The 18,154-nt window shown below is 38.9% G+C and overlaps 1 protein-coding gene across 13 annotated transcripts in view; it reads left to right on the top strand.

The window, feature by feature from the left end:
• The window catches only part of CAST (calpastatin), a 108,284-nt gene that overhangs the window by 71,961 nt on the left and 18,169 nt on the right, over positions 1-18,154 (top strand). For 7 of the 13 annotated variants that reach the window (XM_060635333.3, XM_060635327.3, XM_060635332.3 and 4 more), the window contains 13 exons: positions 518-598; positions 1,427-1,465; positions 2,092-2,184; positions 2,320-2,409; positions 3,714-3,818; positions 7,678-7,761; positions 8,632-8,679; positions 9,713-9,808; positions 11,446-11,541; positions 15,270-15,371; positions 15,878-15,961; positions 17,599-17,649; positions 17,823-17,894. In XM_060635333.3, the coding sequence (XP_060491316.2) occupies positions 518-598; positions 1,427-1,465; positions 2,092-2,184; positions 2,320-2,409; positions 3,714-3,818; positions 7,678-7,761; positions 8,632-8,679; positions 9,713-9,808; positions 11,446-11,541; positions 15,270-15,371; positions 15,878-15,961; positions 17,599-17,649; positions 17,823-17,894 (1,041 nt within the window). The remainder of the gene's footprint in view (positions 1-517; positions 599-1,426; positions 1,466-2,091; positions 2,185-2,319; positions 2,410-3,713; positions 3,819-7,677; positions 7,762-8,631; positions 8,680-9,712; positions 9,809-11,445; positions 11,542-15,269; positions 15,372-15,877; positions 15,962-17,598; positions 17,650-17,822; positions 17,895-18,154) is intronic. The other 6 variants (XM_060635334.3, XM_081796446.1, XM_060635331.3 and 3 more) reach the window with 1 other exon arrangement.

The following is an 18,154-nucleotide window of genomic DNA, read 5'->3' as shown; positions in this document are numbered from 1 at the left end:
CTACATATGGAATAATTGTTTTAAAATTTGCTCGATTTTAAGTGGGTAGATACAATAAAGTTCAGGATGGTGGCTATTGCTGGCTAACAAGGAAAAGGAATGGGATAGTAGAGGGTTAGACAGGAGATGTGACTCTAGCTGATCTTTTTTTCTTAGAAATTAGGTCTGGAAGACTTGGGTGTTAGCTTATAGAGAAATTGGTTATTAACTGTACTTTTATATGTATTGGAAAGAGACCACGAAAAATGTTTTAAAATGTGCTTTAGTATAAGAATAAAATTTAATATAGTAGGTTGAATATTTTCTAGTATTACATATGAATTAAGCTAATTAAATAAGGGCAAGTATTGTATAAACTTACAATTTCAGAGTTGTATAAAGTATTGGCTTTTTAATTGCATTTCATTTCAGTAGCTCCATAAATTACTAATGGCAACAGTACTTTGGTTGCGTAATAGCATATAACATTGTCAGCAAATTAATTATATAATATCCCTCTGTGTGATCTTTATTCCAGGATCCAATGACTTCCATCTACATAGAGGAATTAGGTAAAAGAGAAGTCACCATTCCTCCAAAATACAGGGAACTTTTGGCAGTAAGTTAAATAATCATTTACTTTTATTTTACTTTTTGGAACATAATCTTATCCCATTAATATATTCACATTTTTTAAAATTAGAAAGTATAATGAGGCATGTGAAGTTGTCGTTATGATGACTCTCACTGTATCAATTTGCAAGGGCTGCCATAACGAAGTACCATAGACTGCGTGGCTTGAACAACAGAAATATTTTGTATCATAGGTCTAGAGGTCAGAAAACGAATCTGGGAATGGGTAGCGTGGGTTCCTTCTGAGGGTTGTGAAGCATGGATCTGAGGCCTCTCTACTTTGTTTGTACGTGGCCATCTTCCCTGTGTGTACATCTTTTGGTCTACATTCCCCACTTCTCTAAGAGCAGCAGTCTTGGGGTGCCTGGGTGGCTCAGTCGGTTAAGCGCCCAACTTCAGCTCAGGTCATGATCTTGTGGTTCACGAGGTTGAGCCCCACGTTGGGCTCTGTGCTGGCAGCTCAGAGCCTGGAGCCTGCTTCACATTCTGTGTCTCCCTCTGTCTCTCTCTCTCTCTGCCCCTCCCCCACTTGCTCTCTGTCTCTCTCTCAAAAATAATAAACATAAAAAAAATTAAAAAAAAAAAAGAACAGCAGTCTTATGGGGTTAGGGCACATCCTAATATCCTCACTTAACCTTAATTACCTCTTGAAAGGCCCTACCTCCAAATATAGTCACACACTGGAGTACTAGGAACTCTTGAAAGGTTGTGGGAAGGCACAATTTAACCCATAACACTCACTGAACAGTACATTTTGCCAACTGTAAAAGTTAATTTTGGACTTTCAACATGATCAAATTAATATTTTTTTCAGAAAAAAGAAGGTATCACAGGGCCTCCTCCAGACTCTTCGGTGAGTTTACATAAATGTCTTCTAAGATACAAGTTAACCTTTTTTTAAATCTTTAGTTGGGGGATAGGGCATCAATTCTCTATATTGTGTCTATGAATAATCGCTAAATTAGATCAAGTTTCCATCTATTCAGAGGAAGGAGATGGGTATGGGGTTGCTTCAGTGCTCATGGCTTAATATATATATACATATATATATATATATATATATATATACATATGTATATATATATATATACACACACACACACGTATATATATACGTATATATATATATATATATGTATATATATACGTGTGTGTGTGTGTGTGTGTATATATTTTTTTTTTCTTTCTTTTTTTTTTGAGGGGAAGCAGAATGGAGCCAAGAAGGTATTAGGGCAAAATAAATATTAATAAAAATAGAATGAGAATATCCTAATATGTAATCCATTTAAAGGAGGGAAACAGGAAAATAGTATTAGCACTCATTTCCTTCCAAACAAAGAATTTATCTGAGTTATGTGATAACATACTTGATTTGGTAGTAAAGGAATGTCAAATCATTCTTCATTTGCTGAGTTTGTATTGTGATCTGTAACTTGAATGACTCTCATGAGTTACCCATCGTGGTGCCTGTTTCTTTAGAAACCCATGGAGCCAAGTGATGCCATAGATGCTTTGTCATCTGACTTCACCTGCAGTTCTCCTACCGCTGGTGGAAAGAAACCTAAGGAAGAGGTACTGTTTTCCAAATAATTAGGGGGAGCTTGTTAGAAACTATATAAAACTTGAAAACAATTTCTTTTTAGTTCTGATTATTAAAGTTACATTTATTCTAACTATAAGTCTAATCTTTTGCATTTTGTCTTTCAGAAATCTACAGAAGAGGTTCTTAAAGCTCAGCCAGCCAGGGTAGTCAAAAGTGCTGCTTCACCCCAAGACAAAAAAAGAAAGGTGGAGGAGGTATAAATAATTACTTCTTTGGAAATAAACATGGTCCACCTGATAGCACTTGCTTTCCTGAGCCTGATCTAGTTGATTGAGGATAATCCCAGTACAGCATGATGAGGGACATCTTTTTTCCCTCAGGGGTCTGTGTGGACTAGTAAATCCAATCAGGGTTCTATCCATTATCTCCAGACAGGCCTTCTTTGTTTCTGCAAATACTAATCATGATTTGAACACAGGCTTCTTGGTTGTGAAACAAGAGTATCTCATCATTACAACACACAGAAAGACAAGACACCAAAACAGTTGCACTCTTAGAACATAAATCTTCACCTTGATTCTTTTTTTTTTTTAAGTTTATTTATTTATTTTTGAGAGAGACCGAGACAGTGCGAGTCAGGGAGGGATACAGAGAGGGAAAGAGAATCCCAAGCAGGCTCCGCGTTGCCAGCACAGAGCCCGATGTAACCTGCAAAGCTGCGAGATCATAACCTGGGCCAAAACCAACATTCAGACACTTAACCAACTGAGCCATCCAGGTGCCCCATTCACCATGATTTCCTAATGGAGTTTGACCTGTAAATCACTAGTGGGATGTGATTGTAGCTGCTTCTGTACCTTCTATTAACCATAATCAATTGTCCCCAATCCTGAACGGTGGTCCTGCAGCTCATCTTCTGGTTGAGAAGACATTCTCCATCTGCAGATCAGATAATGCAAGGAGCGGTTTGTGTCGGGTCTGCTCTGCCTCTCCCTTCCTGGAGGGGACAGTGTATTTTTATCTGGCTGGCTGGGGAGCAGTGAGAGCCACACCCTGAGAGTGGGAGTCCCCACAGCCATCAGCCATCAGCCGTTGTGCATTCAGACATGAAGCCTGTGGGGCCACTTCAAGCTCCCCAGCTTCCTGGACTTTGCTAGTTTGCTAAGACCAGGGTTGTCAGAAATTATTTCTAAAAACACATTAAAAAAAAACAACAACAGAAAAGTGAAAGTTTACTTCTTCAAGCTTTTATTTTGATACGAGTGTTGTGTAATAATTGTAGCTTGAGAAATAAGGGGTGAAGTGTGCCCCCGAGGGTATAAACAGCATAAGACACTGTGGAAGTGTCTTAGCCCCAATTTTCATTCACTGGTAAGTTCTTTTTTTTTTTCCTTTCTCTTTTCTGCTAGGTTTCCAATAAAATTGCCTTCCTAAAGTCCTTCCCTAATCTGCAACTCATTTTAGAATTTTAAAATTGGGATTTCACAAAGAAGTGGATAGGTTGTTCAGGCTGAAGAGATGTTCCCTTTTTTAATGTACAGATTTTTTCCTTTTTTAGCAGGACACAATGAGTGATCAAGCACTGGAGGCTCTTTCTGCTTCGCTGGGCACTCGGAAGCCAGAACCTGAGCTCGACCTCAGCTCCATTAAAGAAGTTGATGAGGTACTGACCTTGGATTCATATACAAAGCATGTTGTTCGGCGGGTTATGAAACTAAATGTTCTTACACAACTTCTCTTTTTTGGAGATTAAAAATTAACTACTCTTCATTCTGCCTTACTTTCAGAGTCTAGTTAACTTAGATTTTCATTCTTGCATAGTTAGCAACCAAGAAGGATAGTTGAGTATTGTCTTTTAAACCATCTGGAGTTTTAATATGTAAAGTGAATGCTAATCTCTTCTGCCAATGCTTAAATGACACCTGACTAACAAGATAACCTGGAGGCAATGGCTTGGCGAGAGGTTTGTCTGCTCTTGTGGACATTGGAAATTTGTGTTTTCGAAAGGATTCCAGGTGCTTCTTTTTATAAGCAGAGAGGGGGAATGTGGTAGATGGGGTGGGAAGATCCTTCTTTTTATAACTATGGAGAAAAATGTTGAAAATCTTGTCTCAAATTAGAATAATATCAAGCAAGGATTAACTCTGTAACTGCAGTTCCTGCATGCCTACTACACTTCAACATCTTAGCAAGCCTTCTGAGCCATAACAAGCTTATATTTGGTGGAGGAGAGTTTTACCATGACACTACAGTTTTTAAAGAATTTTTCAGCTGAGTTATTTGGGATAAAAGAGGGAGTTGGCCTGTGGGCATTGTTGACAAGGCAGTGTAGTTGGGGGACATGGAAATACAGCCTGGGCACCCTCAGAAGCATCAGCCTATCAGCTCAGGGAGGGGAGCTGGCATGTGCCTGTCACTGTCATAATGCCGCTGCCTCCGCTGTCACTTCCTGTTCTGAATCACTGAGGAAAGTGAGTCTCACAGGCTTCTGGCCTGAGTCTGGGATTGCTCTGGTCCAAAATGGGCCAGTTTCTATCTTCAGCTTTCTTTGAGGGCTTACCAGGCGCAGTGTGGCATGACAAGCTTTGTGAAGGCGAACACAAGGGAGGAGGGGAAGCAGTCCTCGTCCTCCAAGACCAAGTAATGTATTGAGAAGAAAGGAAATTGTTATAAAGACAGTGCGAGGCACACGTTATTTAAAGCAGCCACATAGACAAATGTCTGAGGGAGAGGATGGTCCTGGCAAGACCCTGCGGGTGTGTGTGTCTTGGTGGGGGAGCAGACCAAGTTGGGTTACAGTCCCACCACCAGACAGCTGCAGGGCAGGGGACCAACTGCACTTTATTTCAGACTTTTTACAGAGAATGGTGTGATTTAATAAGACAGTAATTTGGGGAGGAAACGTATAAACATAAATCTCAGGGCAAAGTGTCTTAGGGTGACTCAAATCAGGTCAGTAGTTGTAAAAATAGTTGCATAAAAATAAGTTCTTAAGCAGTTGGGGTAACTAGTTTTGGGATACATTTATACATATAAATGTATTTATGTTTCCTCTAGAAAACCTCCACAGTAGTGAACTTCTAAAATTCTAACTAATACTAAAAGGACTGTTCTTTCTATTCTTTCTATTAGTTTCTACTTTATCTTCCGCTATTTTCCACTAGTTTTCCTTTTATTTATTTATTTATTTACTTACTTACATCCAAGTAGTTTTCCTTTTTAATTATATTCATAGTATAAATATTTCCTAAGATCTTCCAATCCTCTGGATTCTTAAGCTGAATTTTAGTGCCTAATGGTGAATTTATTACTTTCTGGATACTCTGATGTTTTGATAAGCCTTATGAAGGTTAATATTCTATAGGAGTCCCAAACCACTTCAGTTTATTCCATACTAGAGAGCTCTCTATGGAGAAATTGCATCATGCTTCAGAGAAGACATGTCCATGCCTACTTATTCTTATAATGTATCATGACATAAGTATTCTACAATGATACCTCATTAATCCTCCCCATTTCTGTGTGTAGTGACCTGGTCTGGTGCTATTTCAGTTGAGTAGACATTTGTCTTCAGTGCCTACAGTGCAGGCATTTAAAGAATATAAAGATCAGGGGCGCCTGGGTGGCTCAGCCAGTTAAACAACCGACTCTTGATTTCAGCTCAGGTCATGATCTCACGGTTTGTGGGATGAAGCCCTCCATTGGGCTCCACACTGTCACTGCTTGGGATTCTTTCTGTCTGCACCTTTCCTGCTCAAACTCTCAAAGTCCCTCTCTTTCTCTCAAAATAAGTAAATAAACTAAAAAAAAATAAAAAGATTGTAAAGATCAAACAGGAATAGAAAGGATTTAACGGTGCACATGATTCTCACTGTCCATAAGCCTGGAGAGGACAGTCTTCTAAAGGTGACTTCTGACTTTCACGAAAGCTGTTTTATAGGTAGAAACCTCACGAATCTCTGAATGGGGGAGTGCCACTACATAATAGGACTTCCTCCACGTGTTGCAGTAGAATATAACTGGAAAAATTTTTTTTTAAAAAAAACCACAACTTTAATCCCTTAATGATAATTGTTAATTTACAGGACAATAAAACTGTAATTCTAAAGCCTAGAAGAGTGCTTGGTTCATTAAAAGTGCTTAATATTTTTAAAATCATTCATTCAATGGAGAACTATTTTAGGATGAAATACAGATGGAGCAGCAGGTTGAGCTGGAATTTGCTAAGTGATATTCCTCTTTGTGCCCAGGAGCTCCTTGTTCTGTGATCTAAATCCATGCCTTGGTACAGGTGCCAATTATTACATATCATGGAACTTCCCATAAGTCACCAGTAGTTTAAAATGCAAATGCTATATCCTAGAAGCCAGTGATCTACTATAGAACTGCACTTTTATCTCAAATGCAGTTGGTTATTCATGGTTCAGTAATCCAATAAAGTCCTAGTTCTTAGTGAAGGGAGTACTTTTTTTATTGCAGCAATCTACAATAGCCAAATTATGGAAGCATCCCAAGTGTTCATCAGTAGATGAATGGATAAGGATGTGGTATGTACATACAATGAAATACTATTCAGCCATAAAAAAAGAATGAAATCTTGTCAGTTGCAATAACATAGATGGAGCTAGAAAATATAAACCTAAACGATATAAGTCCAGTCAGAGAAAGACAAACACCATATGATTTCACTCATATGTGGACTATAACAAAACAAACAAGCAAACAAACAAAAAAAGAGGTAGAAAGAGACACAAACCAAGAAACAGACTTTTAACTCTAGAGAAGAAACTGATGGTTACCAGAGAGGAGGTGGGTGGGGTGTTGGATGAGATAGGTAAAGGGGATTAAGAGTACATTTACCATGATGAGCACTGAGTAACGTATAGAATTGTTAAATCACTATAGTGTACGCCTGAAACTTACATAACCTGGTATGTTAACGATACTGAAATTAAAAAAAAAAAAATTTAAAAAAGAGTCCTTTTAAAAGAGGTAAAACCAATTATCCATGGATCAGCCAAGATTTGTGATGAGCTGCTTCTCCCATTTCTGAACTGTATTTAACCATTGGAACTGGTTGGTTTTTTCCCCCCTAGATAACTGAGTAAGAGATGAAGGCTATTGAAATAATTACAACTAACTTATGCACTGTGCTTAATGGTCTCGATATTTTATTTCCTTTTCTCTAGTGATCCTTACAAGTCAGTGGACTAGGTAAAAATTATTGGTAGCCCCATTTTACTGCTTAAGAAAGACTAAGTGGCTCCCCAAGGTGATAGAGCAGCTGAGAGCAGGGCGGGGACACCTCTCCAGGATTCCTCGCCCTGTTGTTTTTTTCTGTCTTCCTCACAACCAGCCAGTTACCATGGTCTTGTGCTCTGTAGTTTACAAAGCACAGACACACACTTGAATCTGATATGGTTTTCTCTACAACACTTACGAAGTACATAAAGTGATATCCTCTTGTTTTACCTACATTACCCACATGTTTTGTGTTTTATTTCCCTCTCCACTTTAATCAGGCAAAAGCTAAAGAAGAGAAACTAAAAAAGTGTGGTGAAGATGATGAAACTGTGCCTTCGGAGTATAGATTAAAGCCAACCACGGTATGCTGTTAGCCATGGCACTTAACAGAATATGCTCTTCTTCATATCATGTTCTGTTGGGACTGTTCCCATGATGCTCAAGAACATGACTATCCCAGTTCTTATACTAACTGAACCCCCTGAACCCTTTTTTTTCCTGTTCTTTAAAGTTAGTTGATTGTTTCCTAAGTAGTAACCATGTGGTCATTAAAATTCCCAAAAATCCAAGTGTTCCAGATATTAACAATGCGTGATATAGATCCTTAACCTTGAAGCGTAAGAAACAATTTGGGAATAAATTTTTCTGTAACCATTGTATGGATAAAAGCACCATAGATCTTTGGAGGGGTAGACATAAATGTGTAGCTATTTGCCAGTATCCTTAGGGTGGTTTGTTGGTGGTGGTTTGGGTTTAATGTGAGGATGGTGGAGTTCTGTAATTATATCTGTAATTTATCTTTCAAAAATTAAACGTAAACACATGATAGAAAATGTTTTGATTCTTCTATGTGCTTATATATGGAAACTGTCCTTACAGGTGCTAATATAGAAAGTTCCTCAGTTTAGAAATATTCTAAATTGTGAAATGTCATCTCCAAAAAACAAAAAAAGGATTACAGGAATGAAATCTACCTCTTCACCCTGGATTGGAGAACAGAGACTTTTTAAGTTTATTTATTTTAGAGCTTAGCTGTTTATTCTGATACTTGATTTAAAAAATACTGAAAATTTATTCACTCAAATATAAGAAATTCACTCAAAAACAGATCATTAAAATATAAGGGGAAAAAAAATCTCCTCTTATCCTGGAATTCCCTAGAAGAAACTTAACGAGCCATAAAAAGAAAATGTTCTATTTAATTTTCAATGAATTTTCAATTTTGTTTACAGGATAAAGATGGAAAACCACTTTTGCCAGAGCCTGAAGAAAAATCCAAGGTTAGGAAATGATCTTTCTGATAAAGAGCAAAAGAACTGTAAAGTATAAATTGAAGATCATTTTGACAGGATTTCTCTATGGAGACTTTGAATGCCAACCTAGTTGTAAAGAGAGGGGAACTTGTGGTAGCAACACTTGGCTCATACCTCTGACTCCTTTTCGTATCTTTTATGATTATTTTCTTCATGAATTATTACTAGAATATTGGGAGTTTGTAGGTGACATTCATTGCACATTAGGAGCTGATGTCAAGAATGCCTCAAATTATATTGTTGGCACTTCAGAATTTGATTATAATCATGACATCAGATATTTTAATGATTCTACACTGCCTTAACTTGGTCTAAAGCAGTCAGGTCCTCACTGAATGAAGGGGGTGCTGTGATTTTTCCCATTTTACATGTGATGAAACAGAGGCAGAGACTTGTAAATAGCCCAAGATCTTACAGCTAAAAACTAGCAAGACCAGGACTCAAAACTCAGACTGTACCAACAGAGGCACAGCTTCTAGATGACATGCCGTTCTGTTGTAGATGACTGGTATTGCTCAAAATTTCCACATGCTCCAAATGAATAATACCATTTCATCTGAAGGAACTAGGGATGGGAGAACTTTGTTGCCAAAATCCCTCAGAGTCTTAGGGAAGGAGTATATGATCTGTGTTTCCTGAGCTATTCAGAAGGCACTCATTAGGAAATAGTGAAAAACAGTCACATACGAAAAAACTATACAGATCTTCATTAGAAAGAAAAGGTGGTTTTATGTGAACAGAATTCTTCTGAAACTGAATTAACAGGAAAGCTTTGGACTAAATCATGAACATTTTTGTGGTACCCTGGTGTTTAGTATTCCTTACTTGTTGCATGACATTTATCTTACATTGATAAATTAAAAAAATACCCCAAACATTAAATTTTGGATTTAGATCCTAAAATATGGCTTAATACATGTTAACAGGAAATTCTCTATGTAAAACTTTCTTGTAACCAAAAAGAGTCACTTTGTAATATAGTGTTTTTCTTATATTCCAGGCCCTGAGTGAATCAGAACTCATTGATGAACTTTCAGAAGATTTTGACCCGCCCAAAAGTAAAGGAAAACGATCTAAGACAACCAAAAAAACAGAAGTATGTTTCTAAAAATAGAAGTCTCTATTTTGTGGGCTTTTAAAGATATTTTTCTATAATCTTAAAAATCTGAGGCCCAACTATTTTAGCATGATGTAGTTGATGGAGACCTATTATGCCATCTTTTTTTACATGCAGTTTTGATCTTGACTTTTTCTAGATGGGGTTTCTTTTCCCACACTGGCCCAGATGTTCTTGTAATTTAAGTCCTATAATCATTCCTCCACATCCATGCTTTCCTTTCTGTTCTTCCTACTGTAACCTAAAGTTGTCATCACCACTCACCTTGTGGTGGCAGTGGCCTCTGTCTTCAGTCTTACTGCCATCCTTCCCACATGTCCGCCAGAGTTACTGTTTCTCAAGCGTGGTGGTAGTCACATCATTCCCGTGCTCCAACCCTCAGGAGCTCTCTGTTCCCCACAAAATAAAGTCCTTGCTAACGTGTTCTGGCCCTGGCTTCCTTCCCTACCAAGGTTTGTCCTCCCATTACTAAACCATGACAATAAGGGCTTGAGTGTATGTGTCCTTGGCTTTTCCCATGTGGTCCTGCCATGTAGAATAAACTTCCCTCCTAATTCGAGATCATCTAAAATGTTAGCCAGGCCTTTAAAGTTTTGCTAAAGTATGGCCTTTGTCTCCTGCTTTTCCCTCCCCAAACCTTCCAAACCTACCTAAGCAGAATACAATATGTCAGGGGCTCTATTGTTCTTTGTATATCTATTAAGATCTTTATTATAAGGAAGCTTTTAGCTGTCTTGGTCTCCACCTCTGATGTGTATACATAGTTTTCAGTAAATAGTAAGTTCCTTGAAGGAAGAGATAGTGCCCTGCTAATGACCATCTACGGAGCATCTTACATGTAGGATAACTTTTTGTAAATGTCTGGATTAAAACCAGTTTATTTGAAATTTTACTCTTGTGATAAAATAAGATAGCACAGTGGTCCTCAAATTTTAGTACCAGGATTGCCTGAGGGTTTGTTAAAACAGATTGCTGGGCTCCACCTCCAGAATTTCTATAGTATTTGGGGTGGAGCCTTAAGAATTTGCATTTGTAACAAATGGTAAGGCTGGTAAGGCTGATGCTGCTGGTCCAGCGACCATACTTTGGGAACCTCTGGGATAGTATTACTACCTTGCATTTGTAAACATACCTATTTACAATTGATAAGATAATATTAAATATATAAAAATGATGGATTTATATTAAAACATTACATTCTATAATTGGTGTATCATTGTTATATATTTTTTGAAAATAATATAAATAATAATAGTTGCTGATATTATTGAGCTGTGTTCCTAGATAGTATGCAGAGCACTGGACATGTTTTATTTTACTGAAAGCCTCACGTTGACCCTTGAGATGTAGGTACTGTCATTGTTCTCATTTTCCAGATGTGAAACTGAGTCTCAGAGTTTAAGTAACCTACCTAAGGTAAGCAGTAAAACCAAGTTGAAATAATGGTAGAAGAGTTTGAACCTGCGATTTATTCACTATTTAGCAATCCTTAGGCATTTGAGAAAGTCATGCTCACAGCATATAATATAGCAGAGTGTGTCATTGGTCCCTTATTGTTCAGTCTTACCAACCAGATATTTCTAAAAACTCTTCCTTGTACTTGCCTCTCTCCACAGGCATCTCAGGCTGCTGCCCTGACTCCTGTGAGTGAGGCTGTGCCTCGAGCTTCCATGTGTACTATACTGTCCACACCGACCAAGCCAGCTCCCTTGGTGAGTGTTCCCTTGGACATTGAGCAGTGTCCTGGGAAGGTAGTTCTTTTTCCCGTGCACTTGCCACTGTGTGTTGCCAACGCATCACTTTATTCTGATAAGATACAAAGAAAATCTTTTAGAGCTATGGGGTCTACTGTTCTTTTGGCTTCAGGGTATCCTCCAAATTTAAGCTAGATTTAAGTTTTTCATTAAACTTCTACAGGCTGTGTTGTCTTTTTTTTTTTTTTTTTCACCTTCTGAAATTCTTACTGGTTCCTCAGCTGTGGTGGATAATCTTGCTCTTTCACTTTCCCATATCTTTTGAGCCTATTGGGAGTTCCACAGATAGCCTGATGGTACCTTTTGTTGGCTCTCCTAAAGGAATAATCTACACCAATATCATCATGACTTCTCCCTACTCCCAACTGAAGGAAGGTTAACTCAGTTCATTTCCCTTTTCTTCTTGGCTCGCTCTAACTTTTGTATGAAGTATGGTAATTAAGTAGTTGAATCTTTTTGAGTTCAGTGGGTTTTGTTTCTGTTAGCAGGTAGAATCTGACTCAGAGTAACAGCTGATGGGACTGTGCTTTATTACTACAGACCTAGTGAATAGCTAAGTTCTGGATGCTTTGCGATATCTTATTAAAGTTTCACAAGGACATTATGAACCCTGTTCTGATCATCTCTCTATTATAGATGAGAGAAATGAAGCTTTGAGTTGACCTTGAGCAATCCATTTAACTTTTCAGAGCCTGGGTGAGATAAGTGATAAGGCTTCTGCTCTTAGCCACTGTAGCATCTAGCATGGATAGATGGCCAGATCTCAAGCTTTACAGTAGAATTTGATCATTCTCATATGGCAAAAGGGCAGGGGGAACATGGGCAAAGGGACCCGCCCCCAGGAGGAATTAGGAAATACTCACAGAGGGAGGGCAAGATCACACTGGGAAGTGGGAACAGCACTGTTTTCCTAGGGAGAACAGTGAGCCAAGGACAGGCCAGCCCAGAGGACTTGGTGTGCTTGGGTTTAGTGCATTTAGTTGTTCGAAAAAAGAGGGTGGAGAAGTTGTAGGACGTGTGTCCTGGGTGCCCTGATATGGCTGCTTCCTGCCAGGGACATTTTTGGTGCCAAGTGAAAATCCCCTCAAAGTCCAGGGTCTCCCTCCTGCCTTACACAGGACTCAACCTCTTTTTGAGGTCTCTGGGTACACTCTAGAACTTTCACATTGTGGGAATTAAGCCACAGGGAATTGGAAAGGAGGAGAGAATGTGGGGCAAGACAGTGAAGGAAGGAAGAACAGAGGCAGTGAGTGGAATATAAAAGACAATAGCCAACATTCCAGAGCAGAACTCTGTGACCTAAACATGTATGTATCCTCTGCCTCTTGTGCTCCAGGTGATTGCCAGGGCCTTTGAGGGTTCATTCCTTTCCAACTTTACCCTGACTATAGCGAGTCGAGCACTGGATGTTTAGCGCACAGAAAAGGGCTCTGCGTTTCCCATTCTCTGATGATCTTTTCTGGGCTTCTGTTCCGTCAGCTCCGCTGACCATGGTTGCTGAGATTACCATCACTGAAGTTAGTTGGCATTTCTGTAATTGGGATACCCGTGAGAGCCACAAAGAATAGCTGTGGAGTGTGACAAAGGTCAGAGGGCCCAAGAAGGGCTTGAAGAGTAGTGAGCAAAAGAAAACCAAGCAGAAAAAGGAGCCTAATATGTGCCCTGCACAGTTCTTGTTCATATAAAGCTTGTTAAGGAAATCCAGAAACCTGAATACTAGTTGTGAATTTGACAACATAAAATACTACAGAAATAGAAGTTGCAGGCCCTAGTCCTATTTCCTGATTCCTTTGCTCTTAAGACTGCTGTGTATCCTAGCTTTGCTCTGTTTGGTTTAATTCTTAAACCAAGGGAAACAGGCTTAACAGGAAGTAGTAGTTTCCATAGATTCTACAGCAAAGAGTAGGAGAAAACAGAAGTGAAGTATGAGGACATGTCTTAGATCAGCTATCAATTCTGATTGCTTGGTTAAGACTTTGGTCACTGCAACTCTTGCACTTTAGATAGAATCCCAAACAAATTAGATATACATCAGGGAGTTTTGCAGCTCCTGGGAGTAAAATCTATGCAGTGTCCAACCACCAGATGGTGATAAATCACCTTCCACTCAGGTTCCATTTCCTCATTGATCTTTTTGCAGTGCAACTTAGCAGAAAAACTTTTCTTACTTACATTGTTGGTTAAGCCATATAAAACAGAAAGACATTTTTACTCTAATATTCAGATATGTATTCTATGTGAGGTCATAGAATTTTATAAGAATAAACTTTGAGACTTTTTAATTCAGAAGCTTTCACACTTTAACCGAGAACAGCAATAAGAAATTCATATTTCAACCCAGTATCTATATAATAGAAAAAAACAGCTTAATTAGAAGTACTTATTCTTGTTATATATGATGCATTCTATTTTCTATTCTTTCATTAAAAAAAAAAGTCCTGGGGCACCTGGGTTGTTTAGTTGGTTAAGCATCTGACTCTTGGTTTCAGCTAAGGTCATGATCTCACAGTTTCGTGGGTTCAAGACCCATGTCGGGCTCCTCTACACTGATGGTGTAGATGCTGCTTGGGATTCTCTGTCTCCTTCTCTCTCTGTCTCTCCCCCACCCACACTGTCTCTGTCTCTCTCAAATAAACTTTAAAAATTAAGAAAAAAAAAAAGTCCTGCCTGTGAACTGTTTTGTGAACCACTAATGTGTGGATCTTGATCTGTGATTTGGAAAAAGTCAAATCGAGTCCTATCTTTTAGCCCAAACATAGTTTCTCCTTTATTTTCCCTTTATATCATTCATGTTGTCTTCACTCAGTTTCATTTTAATAACCAGCATGGCTAGAGCTCACTGTATCACAAGGGAGCACATTTCCTTTTGAACACTGGGACCCCAGGTAGACAGTTCCCATCGTGCCACTCAGGTTAGCCAGCCACAGTCACCTGAATCAGCATGAATCCACTTTGGCCAGTAGAAGCCTGGTAAAGAACACAAACTTCTGTATCTTGGCCGAGGCTCTGAGCGAGCCACCACCTCTGGGATGGGCCAGGCTTATTTCACAGAGCTTTGAGAGGAATGTCCTCTGATAGGCCTGAAAATCTTTCCTGCACCATCTCTAGAATGATTACCGTACAGGTCACTTCTTTGCTGGCTTTCCGCTTGTTTGAGGTATATTCATCCCATTGTCTTCCTTATTTCCAAACCAAGAACTGGGTTAGATTATGTAAGTTTCTCCATGTCAGTATATGTTGTACCCACTTAATATAAGAAATTTGGTCTAGTTTTTAACATTTTAGGTTTTTCAAACATATATTCTAAAGATGTTTTTTAAGTGTAGTTAATTTATTTTGAGAGAGAGCAAGCACAGGGGAGGGGCAGAAAGAAAGGAGGAGAGAGAGAGAATCCCAAGCAGGTTCCTCGCTGTCAGCGCGAAGCCTGATGAGGGACTCAAGCTCACAAACTGTGAGTTCATGAAATCAACAGTCGGAGCTTAACCAACGGAGCTACCCAGGCGCCCCTAAACATAGATTTCAATTCAGTTCAATTCAATTCAGTTGGTAATTCAAATTACTAAAAGATGACTGTGCTTCTTATCCAAGCCTGAAATAAGGATATGCCCTTCTGAATTGTTTGTTGTAGTCTTTTTTAAAAGGAGTGATTAACTGCCTTCTTAGTATATCCACAAATACACTTTTAGAAAGGCATGGTGCCAGATGATGCTGTAGAAGCCTTGGCTGGTAGCCTGGGGAAAAAGGAAGCAGATCCAGAAGATGGAAAGCCTGTGGAAGATAAAGTCAAGGTAATAGCAGCTCAGTCACTTCCTGAAAGTAGCTGTGATTGATATTCCTCACTCCCCAAGCAAGTTAGTCATCTTTTTTTTTTTTTTAATTTCCTACAACACATGACGAGCTGGCTTTATCTATTTATGGAGCATATCCTGTTTGACAATCTAAACCTGAGTAAAGCATCAGTGTTTTGCTACAGCAGTGGATGGAGAACATGCACGTAATCTCTGAATCTCACCTGGGCCATGTGCATTTCCACTGCCGAGGAGTCCTGAGAGAAGAGGCAGCTGTCCACCCTCCTTTTCGTTGCTTTTTAGCCCAGCCGGCATAGTGGTGGTGTCTGAGCCGGCTCAAGTAGGGGAGGGTGTGAAAGATGTGTAGAGTTGCTGTAGGAACTCTACACATAAGGCCATACATATGTTCTAATCTAACACTGGAGTTATTTCCCTCAAATGTAGGCACTTAGACATCCACTTTGCGGGGATATATTAATAATAAGAATGGTATAATTTTTATTCAGGAGAAAGCCAAAGAAGAGGATCGTGAAAAACTTGGTGAAAAAGAAGAAACAATTCCTCCTGATTATAGATTAGAAGACGTCAAGGTGAACAGTGTTTCTCTGTTTTATTTTAGTTACTACTGAATTTTATAAACATAAAGAAGGGACATGGAAACAGGCCCAGAATATAAAGATTTTGTTTTTAAGTGATAGTTTTTCCCTTAAAACTTAAGTGAAAAAAATCTAATGCCTTAGCTACCTAATTTTTTCCCATGTAATAGCTGCTTTGTTACAATACCAGAAGCAAAGAAAAACTTAGAAAGCCTTTATATAACTAGGAAAAACCAAAATGAGGAATAACTATTTCCTGTGAAGAAAAATTTCCAACTCTTAGATACACATTGAAAAAGTAAGAAAGCCTGTTTAACATTGAGTAGAAGGATAGTTGTTCTGTTTCCTTTATTTTGAAAGTAGAGATTGAACACAGCTAGTGACACGGAGGGGAGTCATTGAAGTACAACCACTTGAACAGGGGCACACGTGGACAGTAGAACCAATGTCAGTCATCTTCATGAGATACCACTGCTCAAGAGAATATTCACCTAAACGTACATACATTTATATGCATTTATATACAGCTACATACATATGTAGCCTTGCGCCTATTTTTGTATATGTGGATTAATGGGATTTACCATTCATTTATAAATTTTTCTTTACTAAAAAGCTTCAGATGCTTTAATGATTCTGTCCTGTTTCTCAGAAGTGGCACTTAGAGTCATCTGAAACTTGGCATTGTCTGAGCCATAAGGATGAGCTTCCCGGGGCAGGAATTTTGTCTGTCCTACTTTCTGTGCTATTCCCAAGTGCTTACTGCAGGGTGTGGCACCAAATCAATGGATAATGTTTTGTTTGTTTTGTTTTGTTTTATATTATTTATTGTCAAATTGGTTTCCATACAACACCTAGTGTTCATTCCAACAGGTACCCTCCTCAATGCCCATCACCCACTTTCCCTCCCTCCCACCTCCCATCAACCCTGTTTGTTTTCAGTATTTAAGAGTCTCTTATGGTTTGCCTTCTTCCATGTCTGTAACTTTCACCCCCTTCCACTCCCCACTGGTCTTCTGTTAAGTTTCTCAGGATCCAGATATGAGTGAAAATATATGGTATCTGTCCTTCTCTGCCTGACTTATTTCACTTAGCATAACACTCTCCGGTTCCATCCACGTTGCTACAGATGGCCAGATTTCATTCTTTCTCATTGCCAAGTAGTATTCCTCAATGGATAATGTTGAATATATTGGCTGTAAAGTTTAGCCAGCTTTTTTCAGGCAACATTTGCAAAGCCCATCCCCCACACAGGTGAGGGGTGCATCCCTTTGCTCCCTTCGTGTCCTGTAAGTGCCCTGTCACAGAACCTTGGGCCACACTACTTCAACTATTTGCATGTTTCTCTGCTGCACTAGTTCATAGGCTTCTGAGGTCACAAGCCTTGCCTAGTTCATTTTTTAGCTCCCACGCCTAGGGAATGCCTGAGCTGTTGGTTGGAATGAACTAATTAGAACATATTCTCTGATGAGAGAATGTTTTTCCTGAAATGATGAATCTAACTTATAATGCACAATGTCAGGTATGACCTGTAGACCCCTTACAGTGTTTAAAGCGTTCATACTTGTGATAAATCGCACAGGATAAATCACGGGAAATGATTTAATGCCATGGTTTTCTCTTCCGAATAGGATAAAGATGGAAAACCCCTCCTGCCAAAAGAGCCCAAGAAATCACTTCCAGTAAGCAAGCCACTTTTCTCTGAGTAGATCTTTCTCATCTGGCCTTGATTGTTAATTCTGGAATGGGATAGCTTTCTTTTTAATAAGTCGATTGGCAGTAAATAGTGACATCATCTGAATAATGAGGAAACAGTTGAGGTGGTGTTTGTTGATATATTTTTTGGTTCTTGCAGCCCATGACTGACGACTTCCTTCTTGATGCTTTGTCTAAGGACTTTGCTGGTTCCCCAAACTCTTCATCTCTTGTAAGTCTGAAACTCCTGATTTTATTTCCTTGCTTTTAGGGTGGCAGAAAGAAATGGAAACTAGTGACTTAGAATCTGACTTTGGAGGTGAGGAAATAATCATAAAATTAAAGGCTTTCAACCCATGGTAGCCATTAGAAATGTGTTGTGTCCTGAAAGTGTACCAGCACAGTGGACATTTGCATCAATGTAACTAATTGAACCAATGAGCACATACTCTATCAAGTATACCTATGAAAAGAGGATTTAAAATTTGAGTT

This window comes from Panthera onca, chromosome A1 (assembly GCF_046562875.1).
Source record: "Panthera onca isolate mPanOnc1 chromosome A1, mPanOnc1 haplotype 2, whole genome shotgun sequence".
Classification (NCBI taxonomy): Eukaryota; Metazoa; Chordata; class Mammalia; order Carnivora; family Felidae; genus Panthera; species Panthera onca.
Note: the sequence above shows the minus strand (reverse complement) of the source record. Positions and strands in the feature narration are given on the sequence as shown.